The sequence below is a fragment of the Neopsephotus bourkii genome, unplaced genomic scaffold (genome assembly GCF_033783945.1).
Source record: "Neopsephotus bourkii isolate Nb327-2 ecotype Australia unplaced genomic scaffold, CSIRO-AGI_Nbou_v1 NB_994, whole genome shotgun sequence".
Lineage (NCBI taxonomy): Eukaryota > Metazoa > Chordata > Aves > Psittaciformes > Psittacidae > Neopsephotus > Neopsephotus bourkii.
In genome coordinates this window covers 2711924-2737490 of record NW_026901486.1, presented here as the reverse complement: position 1 = coordinate 2737490, position 25567 = coordinate 2711924, and the positions used below count along the sequence as shown (strand labels likewise).

The 25567-nt window shown below is 40.1% G+C and overlaps 1 protein-coding gene across 2 annotated transcripts in view; it reads left to right on the top strand.

Annotated features, from left to right (window-relative positions):
• FAM53A (family with sequence similarity 53 member A) overlaps positions 1–22220 on the top strand; it is a 71890-nt gene extending 49670 nt beyond the window's left edge. For both annotated transcript variants that reach the window (XM_061359794.1, XM_061359795.1), the window contains exon 5: positions 21022–22220. In XM_061359794.1, coding sequence (XP_061215778.1) covers positions 21022–21345 — 324 coding nt within the window. In that variant the 3' untranslated portion in view covers positions 21346–22220. The remainder of the gene's footprint in view (positions 1–21021) is intronic.
• Positions 22221–25567: the final 3347 nt, after the last annotated feature.

Sequence of the window (25567 nt, the reverse complement as noted above, 5' to 3'; positions counted from 1 at the left end):
TAAGGGGATGAAGATGTGCAAGGGCGGAGGTTTCTTCTGTGTAACTGTATTCTGGTTTAGGCCTGTCTTTGGACAGCAGAAATAGGCATATGCAAGAAAACCAAACCAGCACCAGTAATTCAGATACGGTTCAGAGGCTTTTAAACTTCAAGTCTCCACCCAAGAAACTTCCTGTGAGATCAGTAGACACAGAAAGAAGATAAGGAGGTCCTAGATTTTAGCTGGATTAGTGCAGAAAACTCATCTTCTGTGGGGGTTTTGATGTTCAGAAGGGCTTTCTGAATTCAGTGATACATAAACATACTAGAGAAAATAACTTTCTTCAGACTTCTGTCTGTAAGACTACTTTAGTATAATTGACTGTTATGGATTTTATGTGAAAGACCAAAACTAGCTTACAATAAATGCAGATGCAGTCCTGATGTGGAATGAGGGTTTATTGCTGAAATTGCAAGGGCGAAGGCTTGCGTATGTAGAAGGGAATTTCCATTTTAAAATGAGAATTGCAAAAAGTAAGGGGAATACTCTTCAACAGAAGAATTATTTAGGAGCAGGTAGTATCAAGAAGGTCTCTAAAATTTGGGGCTTTTTGGTGTGGTGGGAGAGAGTGGCGGGAAGGATACCCAATGCCTTGGGTTAGGATTTTGAGTGTTTCTGGAATCCATATGGGGATTTCCCAGTAATCAAGTGGTCAGATGAATGAGGTTTCTGCAGTGCATTTTGAAGCAAAGGACTGAGTAGTTTTTATTAAATTAAAAATTAAGAAATTCTTTGGGGTAGAAGTTGATGAAGTCTTTTTCCAGGCAAGTCTATATAAAAGAAAATGAAGAGGATAAGTGAGGCTCCAGTTTTCTATCCTGTCTGAAAGTTTGGAGTTTGGAGTTCTGTGCAAACAGAAGACCAAAAGTGAATGACTTTAGCATGCTTTTCTTTAGGTCCTGGAGTCTTTCCTTTTTCTTAGGTCTTGAGTAAGTGTCTCATCTATACACCTTTCATGTGTGTATAGCAGAAGGAGCTGATTTCAAGTTTGCCTTTCAGAGAACAAGATAAAAACTTCAAGATGAAAAATACTGCTTGTGTTAAGAATCACAGAATAGTTAGGGTTGGAAAAGACCTTAAGATCATCCAGTTCCAACGCCCTGCCATGGGAAGGGACACCTCACACTAAACCATGTTACCCAAGGCTCTGTCCAAGCTGGCCTTGAACACTGCCAGGGATGGAGCATTCACAACTTCCCTGGGAACCCATTCCAGTGCCTCATCACCTTTACAGTAAAGAACTTCTTCTTTATATCCAATCTAAACTTCCCCCATTTAAGTTTTAACCCATTACCCCTTGTCCTATCACTACAGTCCCTAATGAGAAGTCCCTCCCCAGCACCCCTATAGGTCCCCTTCAGATACTGGAAGGCTGCTATGAGGTCTCCACGCAGCCTTCTCCAGGCTGAACAGCCCCAACTTTCTCAGCTGATCTTCATACAGGAGGTGCTTCAGTCCCACAGGATGAAATTAAGACTTGTGTCTTGTTTTAGTACCAGGAGGCATTGCAGCTTTTTTTCTAGGTGAGTAGCTGTTGTCATGGTTATAGTTCCTCTGCACTGTTCCTAGTATTGGAGCTCACCACAGATTTTGAGGTTGCTTTGCCACGTGAACGCATCTGCTGTGTTGTGTATCTGACTTTCAGGCAAATACTTTGATCAGGCATCACCTGTCTAGTTTAAATATGCAATTAAATAGTTCAAGTAAATATTTGCATTAGCTGGCAAATAAGATGGTACCTTGGAGGTTAGGTCTGTTGTAATAATGAAGTGATGGAGAACAAAATGCAGCTCTTGAACAGGACTTCTTAACTCTGAAGTGCAGTAGGAAGGTAGTGTGAGATGAAATAAAACTTCTAGTAGAAGTCATCAGCAGGATTAGTATATAGGTCTTTCTGTATTAAGCTTAGTTTTGCTAGGTTGAAAGATGTATCTTGCTGACAGTATGTTTTTGATAATGGCAATGACTAAACTGGTACTTCGACTTTTAACAGTAAAACTGCAAAAATGCGAAGAACTTGTATTAGCCTGAGCTTTTTGGAGTCTCAACTACAACATCATCCTGTATGAAACCTAAGCCTCAGTAGATTTCCTTTTATACTTTGTTTCAAGTTGCAATACTAGTATGACACACTTCATCCACCTCGCAGCCTTTATTTTAAGAATCTTGAACTTGCAGTGATTAAAAGCACTAACTTACCTTGTTCAGTGCTCCTTGAATTAACTGTTCCATCAATCTGGATGTTTGCTTAATAGAACTTCCAGTTTAACTGCCTTCACAAAGCTTTGAGAAAACAGCAAAGGCATCCTCAGTTCTTAAAATGGAACTGCTTCTGCTTGTTCCAACTGCATACTAAGCAGCTAACACTGGGGTTCCATGTACTGTTTAACTTCATTATTAATGTGGCAAGCTTCTAAACTTCAACCAGGTATCTGAAGTGCTCAAGTTACATACAAAACCTAATAAACTGATCTAAACATTTTCAATGAATGTTTTGTTAAATGTAGCTAACACACTTTTTTTGAGCTAACCTCGCCAGTTCATTTTGATTTTTTCATCCAAAATCCTTTCTTCTGGGCATTATAAAGAAGGATGATGGGGAAGCAAAAATGTAGAATACTTCAGAAACTGGGAAAGGAGAGAGGTTCAATTTATTTCACTTTGTTGGAGCTCCTTGAACAACTTTTTTTTTTCCTCTTGACTTAGGGACCATTGTTTCCAGCTGTGTGAAAGGCAGGGAACTAATCTGAACTTCAGTTGAATTGTGCTTAAGTAATGCAGGGTATAGAGAATATCTTTAGACTGTCGCATGTCCTTACTCTGTAGTAGGGAAACACTGTCTGGTTTGAATTTGAAAACAGCACTAACATTCTTTCATGTTATTTTTCACTATCAAGCAAATTTGATCTTTAAAAATTTGTTTTTCTCTTAATCATACCGTAAGTCTGACAACTCTATTTTAAGTTAATGACTTATAGCAAGGCCTCACTTACATACGAAAGAGGTGAGGCTTGCCTATGTAACACAGTTACCACGTGAAGAAGGATGTGAGTTTTGAAGGACAGTGGGTATTGTAGAATAGCTGAATACAGACACCGAGTGCCTTTTTCCAGTTTTCTCTCTGCAGATGCAAACCTTTGGTAAAATGGAGAAGGAACATGTCTTACTATCTCAGGAAGGTGCAAAAAGGGCCTCTTAATCACATAAGTAGAAAGTTAGAATGTGCATTCTCTAGCACAGATGTGGGTCTGTTTGCTTCTATGACGCAATGGGATAAAATGTTGAGTTATATTTTGGAGGCCTGTTAAATTCTTAACTTTTCAGTGTTTGCAGTACTATTTGCAATACCTTAGCCTTCCTGGTATCATTGCTTAATTTGCCTTAATCAGAAACATCAGTGTTGAAATTTTACATGCAGAATTTTGTGTATAACTGCTTTTTTTTTTGTGTGTGTAACTGCCTATATCAGTAAAAGGGATTAGCTTCTATTTCATTTCTCAAAGGACAGGATAATTCTTGCACAGGACTCAGTGCAGTAGGAGAACATGCTGCACGTCAGTGTAATGTGTGGAAGGAATGGTAGATCTCACACTTTGGTAGGTACTCAGGTCTGTATCAGTTCTGGGGCCTGGCTTGGCATGTTTACTCTTGGATGCTTTAGCACTTCACCAGGGTAACTGGTATCTGCTACAGGCTGTGGGTGTGTTTTCTTGTCCTTACTCAGGAAGGATGTATGTAGCAGGAGGCTCTAATGCCACACTTGGTAATACTTGTTCTTAGCTTCCAACCTGCTAAAGTAACTGTCTTGCCTCAGCCTAGCCTGAAAGGTAAAACTAAAAGGTGTGTAGCCTATGGGATCCCTTTTCTCATACAAGGGAGACTAGTTCTTCACAACTCAAATTCCATACGTGATTGCTTGGGCCACCAGATCCATGCTTTATGAACACAGAATTTAATAGAGCCTCTAAGACCAAGAGTCAATCAATTTAAGCCCTGCAAACTCCAAGTACTGCCCTTGGAAAGGGTTTTGCCGATTCCAGGTGTTCTTCAGGCTTGGCCTTTGATACTGTATGAAGCTGCTTCTGTTTTCCTTTGTCTAGCTACATTTTAACCGTCTTGACTTTCAGTTCTGTTTTATGTTGATAGGTGTGCACTTTAGCTGCCTTCTAGACTAACGTATGTTAACGGTAAGAAGTGGCAGGGCTTTGTGATCTTTGCAGAATTCAAACAAGAATTCTATGGTATAAATTAGTTATCAGGAGTAAATTCTTCTCAATTTCAGTCAATGCTGGGCAGCTCTATTTCAACTAGTGTGTTAAAACTTGTTTTTTTTTTTAAAGATGTATGTTATAAGGGTATTTAGATTGAAATAGTAAATTAAAAATTAAGTGGTATGAAGTAGTGTTATGATGTATGAGTAGTATCAAAGATCTTAAGATTGTGAAATGCATTTGACAGGTGCCTTGTGGCTTAACTGTCATGTCCTATTTTGTAGAGTTTCAAGGTTACTTGTAACTACTACAGTATGTGCTGAGTGGTAGAAATTGGATTTACTTGAAGCATAGTCAGCATAGAGCCTCACTGGAAATTCTTCCTTAGTGTACAATAATAAAGGTGGTCCAGAGGCTGAGATTCCTGATATGCTTCAAATCTTTTAAATGTAAACTTATTATATGGCACCTTTTCCTTTCCTCCTTTCAGCTTTTAATTGCAGTTTACTTTTGCATGAGAGCTTGTCTAAGCAGTGTCTTTTGGGACTGTTGTTCACCATGCTTGTTTTAAGGATACTCGCCTGACAAGATTTCAGGTGATTGTGTACCTGCTGTGAGTGCTCAGCTTGTAGTGGTCATTTTGTTAAGCACGTAAAAACAGTATTTGGATAGGTTAGCCTTTGTAACTTACATGTGTATTATCATAGAACCAGAAATCATTTTAAGTTGGATTTCCAAGGCTTGTTAAAATTGCATATCCCAGAGCAAAAACCTTGCTTTAATGATTTTGTAAAGCTGGTGTAGTTGGCACGGGAAGATGTGTTTTCAGGGCATGCAAGTGTGCAGTCAGGTTGGCAAATGGCTCTTAAGCTTGTTAAATTTAAGTACTTTGTACTTGTGTACTAAGTCAAGTGAATAGGAATGGATTAATGGGATTTAATATAATAGAGTGTGTTCAACTTCTGGTTTCACCTTAAATTTATAGTTAAATAATATATCCACCCTATGTTGAAAAATACTATCTTCTGCTATTTGTATTCTAAAGTAAGTGAATTCCTTCTGCTGTCCTCTCTCCTAGGGAGAGGGGACACCTCCTGGAGAGTTCAAATAACTGTGAAGTAAGAATTTCCTGTCCTGTTACTGAGCCCAAGCTACTTTAAATGCAGAAAGCATAGACTCTAGGTAGTTACATAGCAATTAATGGTCTTAAGTGGCTAGGATATACTGAAAAGAATGTAATTGATCCCTAGCTTTTGGAGAGCTATTAAATTCTTTGAGATCCAAACTACTTTCTTGCTACCTTTATCCCTGAAAAAAACCTGTTTCCAATTCAGGTCAGCTTGCCACTTCACTGTGGTGTTTGAGCTCTGTTGAGATGTCTTATCCCTGGAAGGGCGGACAGTAGAAAGAATTAGGTGGTTCTAAGATAAATGAACTCCTCAAGCGAACAGGGTACCTGGATATCAAGTATCATGTTTTTTGTTATGTTTTGTAGTAATACAGTCTGATGCAAAACCAATTTGGTTAAACTTCAGGGTGTATTGAGGTCTAGTAAGAATGACTGTTCTTAACTCTTGGCAGTTACGAGTAACCTTGAAACTCTACAAAATAGGACATGACAGTTAAGCCACAAGTTCTCTTGACTGTTTAATGGGGGTAGGAGGAATCCTGTTAAGTGAACTCATATTTGCAGTACCTGGAGTATGCATCCAGTTCTTAAATCTTAACAACTAGACTTTGAATCCCACCTTTGACTTGAATAAAGTACAATACAAACATGTTCAAATGGCCTCCAAGTGTTTCTAGTGGATGTAACAGCATGTTGTTGTGAAAACAGCAATTGTAGTAAAGTACTGGAAGTGGTCAAGGAAGCTTGTGTCCATGTCATGTTCCTAGCAGAAGCATTTTATCAAGGTTGATACCACTCCAATTTAGGAGGAGTTAACACTGAACAAGTTAATGTAAGTGACCTTGTAGGCTAGTTTTGATACGCTCATTCTTACTAGCTTCAGGAGACAGTGATTTGTTTGTAGCTGTTTAAAGAAAACATTTTTCTGTTAATAGATGTATAAATAAATGTTAAGAGGCTTTTCTGTACCTTTTCCCCTATGCTCTGCTTTTGGAGGCCTTGACGTGGCAGCATGTTGCTGAATAGTGATTATCATGAGGACTGAAGTAATTCTGTTCAAAACACTAAGCAATGGCAGCAAGCTTGTTGAGGTTAAAATAGTTCTATTGTATGACCCTTTTTTAAAGTCGTCATCTTAGTGAAAACTACCTTGAAAGTGCTTTTACAGCACTTTGCTTAAAAAAATGGGTTGAAGGTTAGACTTCACCTAGAGGTGAAGTCACTAAACTAGGATTAATTGCAAATGTTTAATGGTTTCTGGTTTTTGCCAATACGTGATTTGATACAGTTAGAACCAGATGTAGGGCACTTCAACACAGGCTTCCTGTGTAAGAATATTAGCTGGGAAGGGGTTTCATTGTTGGAGTTGTGGATCACAATTACTTAGACCCCTTTAAGGCACTGGGGTGGAGGGGAGAGATCATTGTAAGGATTAGGATATAAATGGAGTTTGTACAGACTCCTCTGATTTACCCCAGTTCCCTTCACTGGCATCCTGCCATCTCAAACGATATGGGCTTGAGAGTGAATCGCAAAGTCCCTTCTTTGCGATCATTGGTTTTTAACCAAGAACTGTTGTCTTTCCATGGCCATCTGGTGTGTAAGGGAAGGGTGGATGGGCAGGTCCTATCAAGCCGTATCCCGGGTCTTTCTGCCATCATCATCTCAGTTGCTTCTGAGACTCTAATTCATATGTTTCTATAGTCCTGTCTTAATGCATAATCATACTAAATATGCATATGTGCTAGCTAATAAAGTGTGAACTTTGTAAAGGAGTAAGATTATACCTTCCAAATCTGTATAAAAGTCCATGGTTATATGTAAGACTGATACTAAGTGTGGACAAGTGAGCATCCTTGCCTACATGAAAGTGAGATGTTTTGGTACAATGCTTGCAACAAGCTACATTTTGAAGACTTCCAGATCCTCCGATTACATTCCTGGCTAATCACCAGTATTAATTTGTTCTCATGTTGTAATGTATTCGCAGGTTATGCAACAGCCTTAGGGAATTGAACTACAAGTTGCAAGCTTAGTTTTTACTCTTAAATACACTTGGCAATAGCTCTTAAATTTACTGCGACAGTTACTGTATATATTGGCTGCTGTCCATGTGCTTTATATGGCCATGGAAAGCGCTGCAGACTTTGATTCTCCCCTTTGAACAGTTTTTATTGAACTCCTCTCAGCTGAGGCAGACTGCCCTTTGAAATGTATCCTGTCAAAGTAGCACAGATTTGGAGCTTTTTTCCTCCATGAGAGGGACAGACCACTTGGCACATCACTTGGTAGCAACCACTGAGCTTTGACAGATGGGGCACAGTGGTTGCTGTTGGAGTGTATGAGATACTCCTTACCACGAGCAGGCTTCAGCATCCTGGGAATGGCCTGGCTCTGTATCACGCTGCCAAGGAGCCCTTCCGTCTGTCTCCCTGTCAGTTTGTTGTACTTGCTGTTAAAGTGCTGTGCCCTGTTTTTTCCACTGAGAAGAGTGAAGTGGAAGGAGGCATCCCACAGGCTGCTGGTTGGACAGCCCTGTTGTGTTTTTTTTCCTTCATGCTCTAAAATAGTCACATAATGCCAGTGCCAAATGAATGTTATAATGATCAATAACATGGATTGCTTGAATGTTTTTAAGCCCTCAGGACCCTGTTAGAACCCATTATAATGGCTGTATGGTTCAGATGTGTGTGTGTAGGATTGAATTTTGACCCATTGCTACATGTTGGGATTTATTCTTGGGTTTTCCCTCTTATTTTCTGTGTCCCAGGAATGCTTGACTTGTTGTGCTTCAAGCCCCAGTAAGCCAGCTTGCAACCCTTCCTGCTGCTCCCCTTTGCAAAGAGTAAGACCTCTGTGAGCTCATATTTTTAGATGAGTTTTCTGCCTTGCTCAAAAGCAAAATTTCTTAATCTGACATGATTAATAGTAAAATGTTCCAATATTTGTGCTCCTGTTTTGGGTGAAAAGGTAACTTTAGTGAGTCAAGAGGATAAGGTGTATGTATTGCTGCTGTAAAGTGTGTCTGAGCTTACTCAGTAAGCACGTACCCAAACCCCTTAGAATTCAAGGGACTGGTGACCCCTTCACTCTGTCCCTCTTGTGCTGCAGAGACCACCAGTGGAGTGTCCCATGCTAAAAGCAGAACATAAATGTAAGCTTGAAGAGGTAATTTGAGGTTTAGGGGTGCTTTTGACTAGGTGGCAGCTGCAGTTTCAAATACTTCATCTCAGAGGCAAGGTGCCTGTAGCAGCTGCTTATGATTCGTGTCTCCCCTTCTAACAGCAGCCTGGCCTGGCAAAATGCACTTGTGACAGAGTATCTGTGGGTTTAATGAGGGTGAAACTTGGCAAGTATTGCCCAGAAAAGCACTGCCAGGAGCGGGAACATTTTTCAGATGGGTTAATGCAGTTAATGATCAGTTGTTTCTATCCAGAAAGTAACCCTGTGAGAAACACATTGCCCCTTGGATTAAAATGATCTGCTCAGTTCTGTAACTGAAGACAAGATATACTGTTGCATCAGCCCAAGACTGTCCTTGGTCAGCAACTTGTATTTTCAAAGCATGATTGTGAAGATGTCTGAATGATGAATATTCAGTGTGATCCTTACTTATGCTTTGGTTTAGGCTCTGTGAATCCTTTTAAATGGGCAAGGAAAAGGGAACTGGGTAATAGTATGCTCTTGCCTAAGCAAGGGAGCAAACTAGAAAAACAGATGGTGCTAAAAATAGTTTATTACCAAGGTTTAAATATGGCTCTGATTTTATTCCCCTCCTTATAAATAATGCAGCTATAAATCCTGCTAGATATCAATAACTATTGAATTATCTCCAAACTGCTGAGTGTTACAGAACTTCCTGGCAGCTTTCCAGGCTTGGTGTTGCTCTTCATTCATAGGATCAACATTTAATTCCTTAACAGGGGAAACCTGAAGAATTCATCCTCTTTGAATGGCAACATAGACGCAGGGAGCTTGAATGAGTAGCTACAGGCTAAGGCATCCCATTGCAATGGAAGGGGAGCTGTGCTTGATGAGTTCCTGCTAGGTCGCAGCCAGGATGAATCTCCTCTTTTCTTTTCTGCAACGCATGAACAATCAAAGGCTCCTTTTTTATCAATTGTTGCCATGGAGGGCGTCCATTTAAAGTTCAAATTCCAGCAGGCTTGGGAAGAAGGAAGGGAGATAGGAGCAGGCTGGGCTGGGAGGTGGTAGGCAAGCATCAAATGTGAGCTGAAGACAAGCCAGCACTTTGTGCTGGTGACAGGACAGACCAGGCTGGGGGTACTTGGTTTTGAATGGGTGCCTGGAAGTTTTTTGGAGTAGTGAATGAAACGCTGCTGAGGTAGCAGGCACAGAGAGCATCTGGCGTTTTGCTTTCTATGCATCAGCAGAGTGGGTCACAATGTGAAATTAGGCTCGGAATGGCATTTAATGAAGTGAGCCCTTGTGCTGGAGGTTCTCTGTGCTCTGACAGTGAGGGAGTAAAGCCTTGAGGATAGTGAAGGAAAGGAAATCTCATTAGGGATAGAGGTTTTCCCCCCTCTTTTGTTAATAGCATTCTGTAACTAATGCCTTGCAAATAGCTGCAGCTCCTCAGAGCTGTTCAGTGCTGTGTTGCTTTGTCATACCTGAAACCAGCTTTGTAAGTGTATGGCACTTTTCTATAAGCAATGTGCTAAGAGGAGGAGGAGGCAGCTTAATATCTGCTGCAGATTTGCTTTTCTTTTCTGGCAAGTTGCTGTATGTACAAGTAAGTATTCACTGTTGAAAGAGCTAATGAGTCCCAGACCAGCTGCATTTGACATTATGAGAAAAGGGGCCATCTATTAAGTCCAAGCCAGGCATCAGCCAGCTGTGGATATTTTCTTTCTTGATTATTATGTTGCCTGTCATAAAATTGGATTATGCTAAAATTATTGGTGATGTTGTTTGGGATACAATGCAATATTGAGTTAAGAGCCATGGTTCGGTGTTATATATAGGATACTTAATGTTCCTAAGCTGCACCAGAGGGTTTAGAGAGAGGTGAGAGCACTTTGCTCAGGTTTTACCATTTGAGTTTTGGCAGGTGGCAGGGGATTAGGGTTGAGGGTTTTTTTGCTTGCTCTGAACCACATGAGATGGTGGTTAGCAGAAGAGGTAGGAGTGTTTCATCATTGATACAGGAACTTTTCCCAGATCTTGTGGCAAAAAAATGAAATCTCAGTGTAACTGTAAGAAAACTGGTTAGGAACTGAGTTTAACTCGGGGTAATTTGGGGAGAAGGGGATTCCTTCAATATTCAGTGTTCTTGTAATAACACATTAAATCAGTTTATCTTAGATCAGTGTATCTTATCATAGATCAGTGAATCTTTATGGTACCAGAATGGAAGGACTCTGAATTCTGAGACTAAGCTTTGGTCTTCCATACTCTGAATATTGTCTCTTGTGAAACTTGCCTTGCTTTTTGACAGTCAATTTCTGACTTGATGCGTCATCGTTTGAAAGAGACCTGAACCAAACTGATTCACCTGAGTGTTTTTCTGTGCAGAGAGGTTTATTAAAATGGCTTTGGAAAGTCTTACGTTTAACTGTCACTTTGCCTTCTGTTAGGCTTGTATTGCATAGATCAGTTCCTGCTGCATGTGTATACTGGTATGTAGGTGTGATAAAAGCAAAACAGATGTCTGAAGCACATAAAATGAGCTGATTCATTTTATCTACATCAGTTAGTAATGTCAGTTTGCCCTTCCATTGGGATAGGAAGTATTGACTTGTTTATTTGCTCTTTTTCAAGTGTTTTCAAACTGTGGAGAAGCTTGTGTGGCTTTTTAAACTTACAGTTAGATGTGACTTTTAATGGAGTATAGTTTTATAAGCAGATGTTTTCTGCATACGTGATCTGGGAGGTGATGGCTTAGTGTTAAGGTTAGCTGCAGATAATCAAATAGCTGGAAGTACTCAGTTCTTATGCTGCTGATGACACGTGCTTCTGCAATAAAACTGAAGCATTACCAGGTACTGAATTTTAAGTAAATGAGAATTCTGACTAGTTTCCCAATTTGTTTTCATTATAGTAGCAACCATGTGACTAAAACATAAAAAGCATTTATGTTATGCTAGGAAGCTTGCAAGTTGTGGTAGTGTAAACAAATTTGGGTCTTTAAAACAAAGTGTGTGTGATACTTGAATGTATGGCTTTCTGGATGTTACAGCTTTTTCATGCAAACTGATCCTGTTACAGCATAAAGCAAAACCGAAGCTGGCCATACAGTGAGAAGTTGAGCTCAGTTTTAGTGTTACTGTAATGCTTTAAGATTCTGAATGTTGGCTCTGCCTTACACAAGTTTCTTATGGAATCATAGAATACTTTGCTTCTCTTCTGACTTGGTATGATGTATTTTAAAACATGTATTGTTTTTCAGGGCAGCTGGAGGATAAAGGACCACATACGTGGTTTCCTGACCTAACTTTTCTTTTAAGAAACACACTGAGCATCAACTGCCTAAGTGCTGTCAGCTCTGGTATTTGAACAAATAAACTTGTCCAAATTGTATTTATCAAGCAAGTGTTAGCACAGGTTGACTCGGTATTAAAAATACACGTCAAGCTTGCCACTTGATGTCAAGAACACTTCTTGAGCCACATTGTTTCGGAAACGTTCAAAATGGTCCAAAATCAGATACTAACCTAGAAAAATACAGTACATGTATTGGAAATTGAAGGTGAACAGTGCTAATTCTGTTCTTTCTAAACCAATGTGTTGTGTTCAACTTGTCTCTGGAAATAATTAGCGGTGAGAGTCCACCTACAGTTTGAGTTAATGCTACTACAAGAATTTATTGTGGCTTTTGCATGGAGTTGGACAAAAGATTCCTGACATCACTTGCACTTTGTCACAAATGTGCATACGCCTATGCATGCATGTGTGCACTTGCAGAACAAGATTGTAAGGCTTTGTTTTGGACGAGTATTTCTGTAGTGAAAAATGGGTCTGAAGGAGAGGAAACTGTTCCTAAACTGAAGTTGTGTTTCCCTTTCTATCCCATCCCCCTTCCCAGCAGAAGTGAACTTTATGGTCCAATTATAGAATCCCTTAAAATGTTAGTTATGATGGAGCGCCAGCATAACCCAATAATATAGGTGAGGCTGACATCTGTCAGTAACTAACAAGGGTAGCTTTAGAATCAGGATTTGGAGTTCACTTCTCTAATTTCTTATAAATTTGACCCATCATATCAAGTTAATATTTGACCTGAGGATAAAAAAATAACATGCTGGAATTTTAAGAGAAGCTGGTATATGGGTGTACTCTGCAAAAATCAGTACATATGTGATTCAGTTGTGAAAGTAATTGTTTGCAGCTCATAGCAAAGTCATGAAGGAGTAAGACCTTGGCTAAACTGCTCAGGAATAGAAGTTCTCTATAAAAATAGATGACACATAAATGGCAGGAAATGAAGCCAACATGGTCATGTTTTGAAGCCACAAGGGTCAGATCCTGTCCTGTGTTACTCTGGTGCATAATCAGTCAACTTAAATCATGTTACTTGAGAAGAGGCTTTGGTGTGGTGAAGTCAACTTCAGAGTGTGACTGATTATTAGGAGTTTTGTAGAAGCACAGGCTACAGCTTTTTCTCTTGTTAGAATACATCTAGCTAGAAATCTAGTGCAACTCTGTTGTGTTGTATGTTGTTTCAGAGCTGACTGCAGTATGCAAGTCTCATGATTGCCCTGCCAGAGGATGAGTATATTAGAAGGCTTTGGCTACCCAGGGTGGTCTTTGGGTTTTGGATTTTGAATGCTGAGAGATGATATTGTCAGAACTAGTATTCTTGTTAAGCAATTTTCTTTTACTGCTCATTTTGAGCAACCGTGAAGTATGTCAGTGTATATCTGTGTGAAGGGAGGTGTATGTAGCTCATGTTAATGATATAAGCATGCTTCCTTTATTTCCCAGTTTAAAACGTAGAAAACTAGATGCATCTTTCTAAAACCTGGATGAATTGGGCATCTTTCTAAACCTGCTCTCTGTAAAATGATTTGTATTTTTAATGAAGGTGGAAATATGCACTTTGTTTCTTGTTTCCAGAGGCTCTGTTTCCTTTCTGAAAGGAAAGGTAAAAGTTCTTGAACCTGAAAGGATGGAACATCTCTGGCAAAACATGAATCATTTCTGTTGGGGGAGAGCATGTGCTTACATTGTTTCCCTCCATGCCCTTCTGCTACAAAACCAGATGTGTTCATCATCCCTGCATGAGCACGAATAGTGCAGCTGTTTGTTCATCACACCGTCACACCATTCATTAATGCAGTTGGATGGTGTGAATTTGCTGGACTGAAGCCTCTCAAGCTTGTGCTTGGAACTGGAGGCCTAATTCCACACTGTCCAGCTCTCCAGTTTATCCATAAGTTGGTTAAATCCACTGTCCATATTAGAGATGTGCTTAAGGTCAAGCAGCAAGTAGGAAAATAACTACATGGTGTACAAATACAGTTCTTAAGGCAGAGCATTTTCTTTGGTCCTGCAAGAGACCCCAGACTGCAGCTGCTGCTTAAGAGCTAGAACCCATCTTCCAGGGCACTCTTCCTGCTATTTCAGTACCCTTTTGAGTCTTTCTTTCTGTGGTGCTTCTTTCCTTTTGAGAAAACCTCTATTCTAATGCATCAGTGCACTGCAGACAAACACTGCTGCTGTAGCCAGTAGTTGCCTTGTTTGGCTTTAACCTTCTTTCTCCCTGGCCAAAGTCTTGTACTGTACTATTAGCTGAACAAAGCAAATGTAATTATGTTCTACTTTGTGTGATGCTATATTATCAGCCAGTTCAGAACAATTGCATCTACTGTGTGGGCCTATTCTGTTGTAGTTAATGGAGTAATTCATAGCATCTGTAGGTATTTATGCTTGCTAGGCTGGTACTAAGAATAGTTGCAACTTTCTACTTAATTACATGCAGGTGAAGTAGGTAGGCCTGATGTTTGTAGAATGTAATTCCACATTCTCATAATAAAAACTTGCATGATTTATACTTACTCCAGCAGGAAAGGTGAAAGGTTGCTGTTCGTAAATGCACTGAATTAGAAAATGTAAGATGCCAGCATCTTAATTAAAATTCCATACAGTAAACTTTTAAAATGCAGTTTAATGTTGGCCTAGATTTTATACAAGGGGAAAATTACTATATATGTTCACACTCCTCATGGTAGTACTGGTGTTAAATCATGGTCTTGACTGTATTATGTTAACTCAGCTTCCAGTTTGTCTTTAAAAACAAGCAAGTTAACCCCTATGATGAATGGTCCTGGACTGCTAAACCCCAGCACCTGAGTTCCTGCACTAAACTGCCCCTTCAACCCAAATTTAATGTAGAAAGAAATGAATGAAAAATAGCAGCAGTGTTTTGTCTGCTTAAGTTCAGTTTAAACACCTTTAGACTGCCAAACTTTAATCTGCTTAAATTCCTTAGTTTCTTATGTTACTTAATGTTGGAACTTAATTGAGCACACGTGCATGCAAAGCATATGATGGGGTCTGTGAATTTTCTTCTCAGTTGTTCAGATGATCTTTGCAAACCACTGCAAGGAAAAGAGGCTGTTTGGTTTGAGTGTGAAACTTAATTTCATATATGGAGTGCCTGTCATGAATAATTTTGTCTGAATTTGGGGCAAGGGGGAAGCAGGTGTTTAAACTGAGCTGAATCCATAGTGGTTGTAATCCCTGCTGTATCTGGAATTTGCTATGCCTGTGACTTCACACGTGGCTGTTTGGAATTTGATGTGATAACAGTGCTTTTAATGGGTTCCTGCAGAGTTTCCTTGCTAAAGAACTAAGTTGCTGTACAGGTCTGAAGGCTGCAGTTCAAGAGTTCCCAAAACCTCCCAACCAGTGTGGGTGATGGCTGTGTATGCACTGCAGCAATGCTCAGGCAAAGAGCTGGACCCCCAGTTCCCCCCACCCAGTCTTTGTGCATTTTGTTTCTCACTTGTAGCCTTTAACTATTCTAGTGGTTTCTGTCAGTTACCTTACATGATGAACAGCCTTGTGTTCTTGTATACTTGAGTATAATTAGACAAATTCAGCATTTCACTTAAATATTTCTGTTCCATTCAATGAGTGCTTTTTCAGCTAATAGCACTAAATGAAAAGCCACACTAAATCACAAGCTCTTATAGCTCAAACAAAACTTGTAAGGATACTGTGGCATCATTGAGAATACAAGCAGAAAAATCTAGGCCAATAAATAGATCAGCTTTCATGGTAGACTAGACCAGAGAACTGCATGCTTAAATCTAGAACAGTCTGGCTAGTGGAAGATGAAAGCCTGTTACTTCATGCTGCTGTTTAGCATCTGATGTGAAATGAGCTGTTGTCGGTTTACTTCTCTTCCTGGGCACCTACATTAAAAAATTAAAATAAGCTTTGAAGATGCAGAAGAGACAAACTACTGAACAACTTTCATTTCAAGTCAGAGCCATATTGCTGCATGTCAGCTTGTATTGGTTTTTAACTAGGTCTTTGGCTTTGCAAATAGGATTTACCTCATTTGACTACAAGAGCTGCAGCAGCAACTTTATCTCTGATGTAAGGAATGGTTGTTTTAGTTAAGTGCCTAATCACATGGCAGAATGGTAGAGTGTTTGCTCTTTCCCATTAATAACCAGTGTTCCATGTTTTTTCTGCTTTCTAGTTATAAATGATGAAACAAACTTTGCATTTTTTGAATATAAGAATACATACGAAACTTCAGGGAAATGAAGGATAACCGAAGAGCTGCAAGTACTGAACAGCATGTTTGCTTCTCAGAGTGAATTTGATCAGAGATTAGATTTTGCTCATAGAGGTGTTAGGAATACTTTAGAGATATGATTCTTTTTCCACAAAATGCATAAATAGAAATGGTTTTGTGAACTACTTGCTTTGTAGCTTAATGCAAGGGGGAAAAAATGACTTCTCCTTTGGTTTATTTCAAATGCATAGTTTGAAAATCTGCAGTGGGTTTTGAACTGAAGTGGGGATTTTTAGACACATGAATTGAAAAACTTCCTGTATTCCTACACCTTTCACTTCTCATTTGAGCAGGGAGAAATTCTTTTCCAGTTAACTTTTTTCACCAAAAAGTTTTAAACTGTGCCTTAGCAAGCTTCAAACATATCACATTATGAAGAATGCTGTATTGTTTTCCTCCTGTCAGCATGACTTCATACTGATGAAGCAGTATTTCTTCCTAAATGCAAGGTGCTTAAAGCTGAGGCTATCTGAGCACTTCAGTGCTCACAAAATGCTCAGTGTTATTCAAGACAGAAGTCAAACATCAAGAGCTTTACTCCACAGAAAGGTTAATAGTTTCTAACATAAAGACAGCATTTTTCTTGCTGTTTTTCACTTTATCAGTAGTAGAAGATGAAGGGATTAGGACTGTGATGGGGTATTTTTAATCTATACAACTAACACTTCTAATGATTTACAGTGGACACCACCATCCATGTCTCCAACTTGAGTTATCACAAGTAATGATAGTAATGCAAGTAATTAAATGCATGAAGTGAAAACTCAGTTTACAGGGAGGGACCAGTTGTCATCTCTTTGTGGTAGGATGTGATGTCAGTCAGATAGTATGTTCAAAAGGCAGTTTTCATTGTGATTCAGTGAGCTGTTAGGCCCAGTCTTTTGTAGTAGTTTGTTTCTGTAAGTTAAAGGCCTTCCTCAAGTTTCCCTCTTAGCTTCATTAAATGAAGTTTCTTCAATGTAATGAATTTGTACCATTGTTGGACTTTATCATTGCTGAGGGTAAGCTGTAACCTCTTTAGGGATAGGTTAGTGTCTGAGGTACAAATGCATCAGGCTGTATATGGTGCTTCTGATCTAAAACTTAGCCATAGTATGAGTTACCATCAGTAAGAGTATTTGGGTTTGAGTTAGTCTGACTTATCTATAGGAAACATAAGCTCAGGAAGTGAAATAAGGACCTGTGAAGCTCTCAGAGAGATGCCACCCATCAAACTTGCTCCATCTCTCTCCACTGGCTAGGTGCAGGGAAGCATCAGAAAAAGCTGTATGTTACTCCATGCCTGTTCAGTGTGTTGCACTTGGATTGGCTGCTGATATTCCAGGAAATTCCAGGGTGCCCTCATCACTAGGACCAGTGCATCACACACCTTTCATGGTAAAGACCTTAACAGTCAAGAAGCGCTGTGTGCTGTATCTCTTAAAGCAGCATCTCCTGTGCAGTCATAGGCAAGTCTCAGGATGGGAAGGAATGGAAACAGCCAGATAACTAGTCTAATTAGTCTGCTGAATTCCCTCTCTTCCTAAGCCTGTGGCTTTAGGGAGCAGCCCATCCTGTTGTGATGACTAGTGCTGAGAAACAGTAGGACGGGCTTAGGGCTTCTGGTAGTTTCAGGCTCCTCTGCTGCTTGCTCTGTGCCAGCTGCTGCTGCAGCTGCACCTCTTCAGAGCAGCTGTATCTTCCACCCCATTCAAAACTGGGGGGGAAACGGGTGAACGTGGTGTATGATGGGGGCACAGGGAAGAAGCATGAGAACTGCTGTTCCCATTATACACTAGGGTTTCATGCACGTAAATGACTTATTTTCCCTTGACTACTGTAGCAAATGCTCCAGTTTTTGTTAGTAAAACAAAAGCAACCTTTTTATTTCTTTTTATATTTGGAAAGTGATGTATTGCGGGTTTCTGAACTGGAGGTTTAGTAAGGAGTACAGACATTAGCTTCCTTTCAAGCTCCTCTGGGCCTTTCTTGTTTGCTTTGTATGGCAAGGGTCTAGAGAGATTTCTTTTATTTCCTTCCCTGCCATTGTTTTTGGTACAAAGTTGGGGTTTTTTTCTTAATATTCAGACATTTTATCGCCTCACTTCTTTTAAAACTGAGTTTCTTTTTTTCTTCCATCACACAAAAGAATACTTTTAGCTGATTGAGTTCTATCCATTGCCAACTGTGGACTCTTTTGTCTTGTTAGTCCAGCATCCTTTATAAAATGAGGACCATTGAGCAAGTACTCGCAGGCTCCCCACTGAGCACAATTGTGCTTGAAAGGTGTGGTACTGTACCAGTGTAACATGGAAAGCTGCAGTTCAGGGGGCTTGAATGCATTGCAATTTCTACCTTTTGCTTTGTGAAAGAAGTGGGATTGTGCTGTGAGATAATAAATCCACCTATTTGTAGTTCGGTGAGGTTGTGACAAGTGGGGGAACAAAGAACCAGTTGAATGCACTTGCTGTTGTGTTGAAGCCGGCTAAAAGTTCCCATTGAAGTGGTTTCAGCACAGTACAGCTAACAGGCAGTTTTCCATTTATGTACACAAACCTTCTAGAAGGACAGCTGTGTGGTTGGATTAATTTCTAGCGGTAAATTGAATAAAAGATATTTTGAAGGGGGACTTGGGAATTCCTTTCTATAGGTTTGAAAGCAGAACTTTCAAAGCTTTCCTTTCTTTGACCCCTTTCCTTCCCAATACCTACTATAAGATTTAAAGAACTGAAAATATTGTCCTCTGTATGGAGATACACAACAGGAAATGTGTTCTTTCTCAAAGCAATGAGATAGAATTAGGGTTAAAATATCCTTTAACACTTTCAACTTCAAAAATACACTGCTTTGCTTAAGGAAATATGACAAATTCACACTTCTTAGTCAGAAAAAGGAGCTCAAATGTTTGTATGTGAATAAGCTGTGAGCTGCATAGAAGTGTTTTGAAAACAAATACATTTTATACCAATACTGTTCTTGTAGGAATGTGAAATTTGGAAATATAAAGCTTTTTGATCATACAGTGTTACCAATTTTGTTGATGCTAGTCACTTGCAAAATTGGATGTGCTAACAGAGGCTTTGGTGAATTCCTTCTGATGGAACTATTGTCAACAGTTGTTTTGTTGTTTCTGAAAGTTGATCTTTATATGTGAGCCTTGGAGTTGCATAAATCACCTCCTAAATTAGGGCTTGTGTCTGGCCAAGCAAAGTACATTAGCCTTTATAGATCCTTCTAGTCTGAAAGCTATTACAAGGTAAGGAAGTTGTTTGAGCACAGTAAGAGTTGTGTGCAGGCATAACTTCTGATCAGTAGTGAAGAGTTTCAATGTGGGATGTGTGGGCTGAGAGAATACTGAGACACCAGTGATGGTGAAGCATCATCCCATACCAAAACTGCTGTTCAGTCAGTCTGTTTGTGCTGTGACTAAACTCTAAAACCCAAGTGCTTTTGCTTTTTGCCTTTGCCCAGACTTTTCCACAAGTAAACTTTGTATGTAGATTTGATGTAGGAATGCCCAAGTTACTGTATGAGCTTGCAGAGTGGCAGTGGGCTTGTCTGTAAAATGATCCATATATAACATTGATCTTCAAGAGTCAGGCAGATCACCTCAGTGGGGTTTCCTCATTCTCTCACCCAGTTATATATATGTGAGGCTTAGCAATTGGGAGTTCTAAATCTGTGAAGTTTTGTTTAAAAAGCACCCAAAGATACTGGTAAGCTGCTCGTGTGGCTGTTGGTGTGCATTGCTGAAATAGATTATCCAGTGCTTTAGAAGAGCATCTGGAATATAGCACACTGGGAGTGTTGCAATGTTCCCATTTCATCTGAATATATCAACAAATATAAAATACTTAAGAAGTGACAAATGGGGAGAGGAAGCTGAAAATGGGTGTGAAAGTTGGTCTTGTTCCCTGTGGACCTACTTGTAATGCAATGATTGCCATGTGTAGGAGAAACTGGAGTCACTTAACCAGTAAGATGATGAAAGCTAGCAGAGCTTTATTCTGCTGGCTCTTAACCACCTCTGAGAGGAGTCCTGACCGTTTCACCTTTCTCTCACTGTGTAAGGCAGAACTTGGAAGTTTCTCACTTGTTAAAATCTTAAGTTCTGCTGTCCATGTAGATCTGTTTCTTCTTAAATGCTGCTTCTGGATTCTAGTCAAGGATCCCTTAGAGTTATGTGAGGAGTTTAGACAATTTATCCCTTTATCTGAGGGACAGAGGTAGCATTTTTACTGAGGTTTTCTTTTTACTTTGTCTAAATAAAGGTGAGTTCCCCTCTGTTCTCAATATACTTTTCATTTAAACAAGATTGCTCAAATTCCTGAGCTCTGGTTCAAACAGTAACCAAATACAAGACAAACTAAGCTGATTCTGGAGCACAGTGCTTTCTAAGAAGCTTGGTTTTCCCCTGTGTGAGGTTACCCAAATGTGCTCTTGCCTTGTGGACTCTGGCTGAGGTGATGCCTCAGGGCTCATTGTCTGCATGCTTGGGAACTTTGGGAAACTAATTGTGGACTGGGTTGCAGTGCAGCTGTCTGACCTAAATGCTGATGTTACCAAATGCTGTGCTCTGGGTTTGCCAGAGAGCTAATAACATCAAACTGTGCATCTGTAATTCCTCATTCAGTTGACTAAAGCTGGGATTTTGGACCCCTCTGCATAAAAAAGGGGACTGGTAGTTATTCTCACTAGTGGGAAGCTCCGCAGGCAAAATAACTGTGCGAAACCAGATTGTGTAGTAAGTACTTCTCTTCATGCCCTCGTGTTTCCAGGATTACTTTAAACTTGGGGCATTCTGATTTTTTGAGTACATACTCTCCATCCACTCAAGAATTTAAGGAATTTGCTCTCCTCATGGTTAACATATTCATGTTTTTTGTTTGCAGACTTTAAAAAATTCCAAAAGTCTTTGCTCCCTTGACTATGAAGATGATGATGATGACACGCAAATGAAGACGATTGTGTCATCCCCATGTGACTCAAATGATCTTATGAACATCATCACCCCTGGTTCCAGCCCGATGAAAGAACAGCTGGATGAAGTAAGGCATCACGGGTCATGCCAAGGTAGCTTCAAAACAAGGGATTATAAGAAAGCAGCTGTAGTATGTGAAAGTGATGAAGACACAAGTGATTGTGAGAGCACCGAAGAAGGCATCTTTCCTCTAGACTGTGGAGACTTGGACTTAGAGCAGATTGAAAACAACTGAGACTCTGAAGTTGTGTGCTAGAATCAGAGTTGTTCTAAATTAAAATGATAGAGGATTACCTTTGCCATGCATAATCCATGTCCCTGAATCTCTGTATTGCCTATCTTGGGCCTGTGTTAGAAGAAATGTTTCAGGTGGGGGAAAAACGTGAACCATTGTTACCTGTTTAGTCTGTTGATCAATATGTGGATGACAACAAAAAAGGAAAAAGTAGGAGGTTAAATGTTATTTTGAACATTAAGGAATAATTTTGATTAAAAATTTCCTAACAGATATTTTGCATTTTTATGGCTTTTACAGTTCTGGAGAAAAAAAGCATCTCTATTTTGAAACGAATTTTCAGAAGGGCATTCTATAAAACTAAATCTGTCTACAGTGATTCTGGTGCGGGTATATGTTGCTTTTGTTAAAGAGCTTAATGTGAACAGTGAATTGCATAATGAAATTGGTAATAAACCTTCAGATAGAACTCTTTAATATCTGGTTGACAACTGGTCCAAAATACTTAACTGCCATCTTTCAACAGTGTCTGGTTTAAAAAAACCACCTTCATAACATGTACAAATGTTCTTTTCATACATTCAGGACTTTTTGATCAAAATATGGTAGTGACCTTAAAGGTTAACATTTTCCATTATTTTACTACTTGAATTGTTTTCTAGCCTGAAGCAATGCTAATTTAGGTGGGATAAAACTGCAAGTAGCTGCCCACCTACTTGGTCTTTGTTTTCTGTGGTTCAAAAGAATGTACAACAAGAGCACTTGAACTTTTAGACAGGGACTTTGTAATGATGAATTCCCCAGGAGGTGATCCCTTCAGCAATACTAGAAGGAAAATAGTCCTTGAATTAAATAAAATGACATTTTGCTTTGCACTTGTGTCTGTGTATGAATTTTACTGGTGGAAGATGTGTAATCTGTGGCAGATTCTTTACTATGGTATTTGTGTGGAATTGGGTGGAGGAGAGCAGATTTCTGGTCATCTAAAAAGAAGGTGACATCAGGTTATTCTGGAGAGCTGGGGAATAACAACTCAGGCTGGGTCCCGTAAATCTCAGTGATTACATGCACTGCAGTCATCTCAAATGTAATACTGCATTCATTGCAGACTATTGCAACACATACTTTGTTAGTTCAGCCACAATAAGGATTTTCCTGAACAAGGGGGAAATTAATCTTGAAATGGTTTTAAATTGGATAGGAATGGGGAAGCTTAGATTATGCCTTTCCAGTGCACTGTGTTAACCTGCTTAAAAGAGCAAACTCCTACTTTAACTTGTGCCATAAAACCAAAACACAGCAACATATTTTAAGTCAGCTAATGGAATGTGATTAAAATAAGACATAAATATGGGGCATATGTCAAAGACTAAGCAAGGTATGCTACAGGCTCCAACCTTGTGATTTGGGTCAGCCTTTGATAGTAAAGAGAATTGGCCTTTAATTACTGACCCAGCTTGTGTCACTCAGTACCTATACCAAAAATTGCAAGTTTCGGTAGCAAGTAAGGAGCTCTAAACTTTTCTCTTTTGTGACTCCTATTTCATGTACAACTACATGTAGCAATGGTCTGTGATAGCGATACTGGTATATGTGTGTAGTTAGGTGCAGGAGCACTGCCCACATTTGTTGGAGTCTTGATATGTTCATATACATATTGTGGGAGAGAAAGTGAAGCTGCTTATAAGGGACAAAAATCATTCCCCTTTTCCTAGATTAGCAATAAAGCAGTTGCTCTTGGAGCAAAGACTGGTTCCTTCAGAAGCTCCTGTTAGCAGTGTGCATCTCACTCCACAGGTAATTTGCTCTGGTGTAGCACAGAGCATACCAATGGGGGCATGCACATCCACAAAGCTGTTTGAAATAATCTTATGCAGCTGAGGATCCCTATTCTTGCTGCTGCTGCTTCAAGAAGTAGCAAGCGATGTACAGCTTTCTTTTCTTCATGGTTATGTGGGAAACATGCTGTAGTACAGTGATCAGTCACTGTGGGTAATGGAAGAATGCAGCTCCCCACTGGACTGCAATTGCTAGTTGCAGAGCTAGGTTTCTCTTTGTGTACTCTTCTTAATTGAGCAATAGAGGTAAGTAAAATTGAATCAGCTTTAATGCAGGATTGTAGCAAAGGCCAGTAGTACAACTGGGATCACTTAAAAGCTAATTCACCTATTTGGAAGCACTCTAGTTAAGTATAATGGCATGGAATGAGAAAGCTAATGTGTCAATGCGTTTGACTCTTCCTCCTCCAAGGGAGACAAGCTCCTCAAAGAAGTAGAAGAAAATACCTCAGAGGGCATGAACAGAAGGTGGTAAAATGTGCTTTATCAAGGAAAGCAACAACAACTGAAGCTATTAAGAAGATAGCAATAGAGCAAAAGGCAAGAGTAGAAGAGCAGATAACACTTACTCTATCTCAGAAATGGAATCTGGCTGTGATCTCAGTGAACTGACTTACCTAGACTCACAGGTAAGGTTCTCTGCTTACCTTTTACAAACCATAGGTGTGCTGGTTTCAGGCAACACAAAGCCACATTCCTACCCAGATGCTCAGAGTGGGAAGAGGTTTCCCAAGTGAAGGCCCGAGTACATTTGCTTATGGTAACACAGGACGGGGTCTCCTGGTGAGCCAGCTGTTCAGACTCTAAATGGCCCTTTCATGGAAACGGAAGGGAGTGGTTTTAGATACTGAAGAACAAGTTTCATGGGAGTAGGAACACTGTAATTATCTAGTTTAGACCCTTATTAGTGGGTGACAGGAAAATAAGTAGTTGAGCAGCTGTGCGGTAACACTGGCAAAGGAAGAAATGCACTGAAAGAATCTGTGTGCTTTGCCTACAGATGCTAACGTGATCCCTCATGAGAGCCAGGAGTGAAAGGAGTTACAGGTTAAAACTGACTTCAGATGGAGCAGGCTTTAGGTTTGCATCCCTGCCCCAAGCTTTCATTCCTACTCCAAAAGAAATTCACAGATGGTGATTTTGGCACTTTTGTTGCACTTGATCACAGGATAAAATCTGTGGTTGGGCAGATAGAGAAGGTGGTTTGCAGAAAGGGAAAGCATGGTTTCAGAGATTGGATTGTATTTGGAAGCAGGCTGAGGTAGGCTGTAAGCTGCTCTGCTCCGGGAGTGGTTTCCTTCCGCCTTGCACCCAGTGTCAGAATGGAAGAGCGTGCTGCATGGGGTTGTGGGAGTTGTTCTGGGTCACTTTATCTTTCATTTTTATTAGTGACCTGGGTAACAAAGTAGTACACATGTTAAATTTGCAGTCAACAGGAAGCTGGACAGATGTGGAAGATAAGATAGCATTCGAATTCAAAATAGTCTTGGCATCATGGTTGCGACAGGGAGGAGATGGAGGGGCAAGACAAGATCCTTTCCAGCAAGGCACTAAATTTAGGTAGGGTTAAACAACTGCACGGATTCAGAGTCCTGCCAGCTAGTGAGCGCTATTTCAGATAAGGGATCTGGCAGCTTGTCTTGCTGGTGGTAGGAAAGCAAGCTTCAAGCTAAGGTTCACCAAAGGTGATATATTTGATGAGACTCAAGATAATGTGCTTTATAGGAGCACCAAGCACATGAGGTGCTGTAATTCAGGCTGAGGAAGTGTGCTTGTGAGGATGCACTGGAAGAACTGAGCTTGGAATCATATGGTAGACTGGGCTTAAATTGCACCTAGGAGTGATAGTTTCTTCTATTGCCAAATGTAACGATAGGGAATGACAGAGACGTGCGGGGAGGTGGAAATAGGTCTTCCACAAAGGGAGACAGGAGCAATAGCTACATTTCAGCTTGCCTTAAGGCAGGAAAAATGACTGTTCACAGTCCTTTCCCATCCTATTTTCCTTTGGATGTGTGTGACTTCCATCTCTAGGCAAACCTAAAAGTTTACAAGGTAAAATAACTGCTGGAGGAAGAGGGTATGAGAGTAGTGTGCAAGTAAAGCTCTCTGGAGCAGGGGTGGGAGCCTCCAGTGCATTGTTCAACTATGGATCCTGTTCAGAACTAATATTTGCTGGAATCTGCACATCTGTTTCTGAATAACACATGTATCTGTTTGTCAGCATCCAAGCCCATTCTTGTGGGGTGGTACCCGGTGAATTTACATTTGCTTTCAGATTGCAGGTACAGATGCTGATGAGCTACTGGTGTACGGCTCGGCTCTGCAGAGCCCCTGGAAGCACGTGGGTTTGTTGGTGAGTGCTCGGTGGTGGTTGGCAGATG